Consider the following 4,035-nt stretch of genomic DNA (forward strand, 5'->3'; position numbering starts at 1 on the left):
ACGGGGGGACCTAGTCAATGACCTGCAGAGAGCTGGGACCAAAGTAACAAAGGCCACCATCAGTAACACACTACGCCGCCAGGGACTCAAATCATGCAGTGCCAGACGTGTCCCCCTGCTTAAGCCAGTACATGTCCAGGCCCGTCTGTAGTTTGCTAGAGAGCATTTAGATGATCCAGAAGAGGATTGGGAGAATGTCATATGGTCAGATGAAACAGAAATAGAACTTTTTGGTAAAAACTCAACTAGACGTGTTTGTAGGAGAAAGAATGCTGAGTTGCATCCAAAGAACACCATACCTACTGTGAAACATGGGGGTGGAAACATCATGCTTTGGGGCTGTTTTTCTGCAAAGGGACCAGGACGACTGATCCGTGTAAAGGAAAGAATGAATGGGGCCATGTATCGTGAGATTTTGAGTGACAACCTCCTTCCATCAGCAAGGGCATTGAAGATGAAACGTGGCTGGGTCTTTCAGCATGACAATGATCCCAAACACACCGCCCGGGCAACGAAGGAGTGGCTTCGTAAGAAGCATTTCAAGGTCCTGGAGTGGCCTAGCCAGTCTCCAGATCTCAACCCCATAGAAAATCTTTGGAGGGAGTTGAAAGTCCGTGTTGCCCAGCGACAGCCCCAAAACATCACTGCTCTAGAGGAGATCTGCATGGAGGAATGGGCCAAAATACCAGCAACAGTGTGTGAAAACCTTGTGAACACTTACAGAAAACATTTGACCTCTGTCATTGCCAACAAAGGGTATATAACAAAGTATTGAGATGAACTTTTGTTATTGACCAAATACTTATTTTCCACCATAATTTGCAAATAAAGTCTTTAAAAATCCGACAATGTGATTTTCTGGATTTTTTTTTCTCATTTTGTCTCATAGTTGAGATATACCTAGGATGAAAATTACAGGCCTCTCTCATCTTTTTAAGTGGGAGAACTTGCACAATTGGTGGCTGACTAAATACTTTTTGCCCCACTGTAAATGGGGTGGAATGTGTCATAGTAGAGTATTAATATGTAATCAGTTGGCCTACAAAGCATTATGATTATGATTATTCTCTATCGTCTGTTAAAGCTACGGTTTGGCATTGATAGTATAACGCCATGCTTCCACACTTTGAATAAGAAGTACAGGTTATTACTTCACTTCCTGAAAAAATAATACATGGGGGAAATGACTACTGCTAATGACAGGGTTGTTTGAAGGAACGTTTCTCGTGTTTGATCATATCTCTTTCCTATTTCTCACTTCTTCACCTGTATGTCTCTTACAGTGGGGCTACTGTTGCAGCACAGTGGTGTACGCCTACACAAAGCCAGAGCGGCAGGAGTACTGTGTAGTGTTCTGGGACACCAAAAACAACGAGAAGTTTGTCAAATATGTCAAGAGCTTGATGTCCATCACAACTTCCGGGGACTTCTGCATCCTGGCCAGCAAAGCGGATGACACCCAGCCTCAGGTAAAGACCGGAGAGTAAAAAATGTAAAAAAAAATACTTTGAATGAGCCATAAAACATTTCAGGTTGGTAAATACACTAGTAGCATGCTGTATTACTCAGAGCCTATCCATTGTCTTGCTTCCTGTTTTCTGATTCGCTGCCACACAGGAGGATGCTGAGTTAGAGTCTGGGAGTCATGCCAGGGTAATGTACAAATAAAACACACTCAAAGAAGTAGTATTTGTTTTGATAAAGAATTATGTAGAATAACGTCAAAATACTTTGCCTTTCAGTACGTCCTGATTCTGTGCAACTCCATTGGGACTCCACTGGACTCCAAATACATCGACATTGGTGAGTTCCTATCTAATGTCTAATGTCTGTCTGTTATACATCATAAACAGAAAATGTGTTGTAATCTGCTTATAGCACTGTTGAAGTGCAAGTATTATCTCTCATATGCACAATGCTTTATAACAATAATAATAACATTTAAAAAGCATATTTATAATGTCTTGTAAGGTAAAGTATCTAATACATTATAACTGCTGTTCACTCATTGGCTCTTTGTTTCCAATGACGAGAATGTATTATAATTCCCATAGTTGTCTTACATTATATTATATTTCCATACTTCATTATAATTACTAGAACAATTCATTTGTATGTGTAAACAAGCTCCTCTTAATCTGCATTGTTTGTTTTTAGTCAAAGTATACCTTTATAATGAAATATATTTAAAAACAACATTTAAAAATGATCTCAAATGTAAATAAATAAACGAAAATAAGAGAAAGCATAATGAATACTTATGAGTACAAAACTCCATAATTATACAGTGCTATACGCAGATTAAAGTATCTTTAAAATTAATTAAAGAGATTATAGAAAGTGACATTTGAATATGTATATCAACAGCTCGAGACTAAGATCATTTTTTGCCGTGGTCTCTTAATTCTTTTCAACATCATAAAAATGTGAGTTTTTTGTTATATGTCCATCTTAGTCAGGAGCTATATAGGCGTGCATGCAGTGGCGTTCTTCCACCTGCCGCCCACAGATACGTTTTTTATGGGCCAGTATCCTATAGCAAACAGACAGTTAGCATCTTTACGGCTTCAAAATATTTTGCATTCTGTCTCTGCTTTACGAGGCCGAATGTTTGTTGAGAAGCGACGGCCAAGAGCGTTCAGAGTCTGCAGATTTGAACGGCCCAGTGGGTCTGAGTTGGTTTCAGGCGGTGACTTCAAGTGTCTGTCTTCTGGAGGTTTCTCCTCATTTGCCCTCATGATGGATAGTCAAAGGGAATCTGCTGGATTTACTCGCACAGAAAATATGCAGAGTTGTTCCTCTTTAAAAAGTTACAGAAAACAGAAAATAAAGATTTACATTGATTTATTTTAAAGCAGTTTGGTACAAGTAACTGCAAGAGAATTCATTTTATTTTTTAACCTTGCAAGTTATTATTAATATTATAATTTTCTTTTTTATTATTATGTATGTATTCTTTTGATGTATAATTATTGTTTTTAAAATATTTATAATAATTTATAATATATTTCTATTATTTCCACATTTATTCTTCCAATATATTGTAGTATTATGTAAACCATTTTACATATACTTATGTCTATATTTCTAATATTCTTCTCTTAGTTTTTTTTCTTTATATAAATATTTATATTTTCATCCCAGAATGCGATCAACCATAATATAACCCAACTTTTCCCATGGTTGTCAGTATTGTCAAGTATTATTGATTCTAAAATAAAATGTGAATACCTAATTGCTAATTATTTATATACAATGAAACCAAATGGTTTGACAAAAACAAAAAATCCTGTTAATTGATTCCTACATATATTGTTCTAACTATGTGTGTCTCCTGTCTCCTGTCTCCTGGGCCAGATCCACTATTCGTCACCATGACCAAGACTCATGTGATTGCTGCATCCAAAGAGGCGTTCTACCTGTGGCAGTACAGAGTGGCAAAGAAACTGACCGCGCTGGAGATCAACCAGGTGACCAGAACCAAGAAGGAGGGGAGAGAGAGGTGAGCTGTTTCCAGACATTTACTATTCAACGGAGCTCAGTCTAAGCCTGATGTAATAAGACGTGTATTTTAGAAAACCAGAAAGTGGATAGGCACAAAATAGATCGCCGTTGTCTAAGTTTCACCATCAAGTTTATTTGACCCCGATCCCAATCCAAGTAATTTAATACTGAGCATCTACCGTTATCTATTTCCTGTGTAAAACTAGATTTTTCCTGATAAAATAGTTTTACAGAGCAGACTAATACAATTAATCAACATTTATACTTGATAATTGAAAGAAGCCTGCATCCAAGCTGTTTTTATTGATTGATTCAACAACGTTTCAAATGAATAATATTAGTATCTGATCATATTTCCGATTCAGAATACTCACCAACAACACTCACCATCCACAGTGGCAGTCTTAATAAAAGTGCTGAGTGGTTTGTTCTTCCACTGGCTTGGGCTCATTCAAATCTCTGATACTATATAATACAATGAAGTGATGGTGTTGGTGGCAGAATATCCTAAGAAGGATCCTTGAGGCTTGG

The 4,035-nt window shown here is 37.4% G+C and overlaps 1 protein-coding gene across 1 annotated transcript; it reads left to right on the top strand.

Annotated features, from left to right (window-relative positions):
* Positions 1-1,283: 1,283 nt before the first annotated feature.
* wdr35 (WD repeat domain 35) lies at positions 1,284-3,519 on the top strand (the record flags this gene model as incomplete). The annotated part of the gene is made up of 4 exons (XM_010797476.1): positions 1,284-1,469; positions 1,618-1,653; positions 1,743-1,803; positions 3,358-3,519. Coding segments are annotated over 4 exons (432 nt in total), but the record flags the coding sequence as incomplete, so codon positions are not given.
* Between the last annotated feature and the right edge of the window lie 516 nt (positions 3,520-4,035).

The sequence above is a fragment of the Notothenia coriiceps genome, unplaced genomic scaffold (genome assembly GCF_000735185.1).
Source record: "Notothenia coriiceps isolate Sejong01 unplaced genomic scaffold, NC01 NC01_scaffold00037981, whole genome shotgun sequence".
Lineage (NCBI taxonomy): Eukaryota > Metazoa > Chordata > Actinopteri > Perciformes > Nototheniidae > Notothenia > Notothenia coriiceps.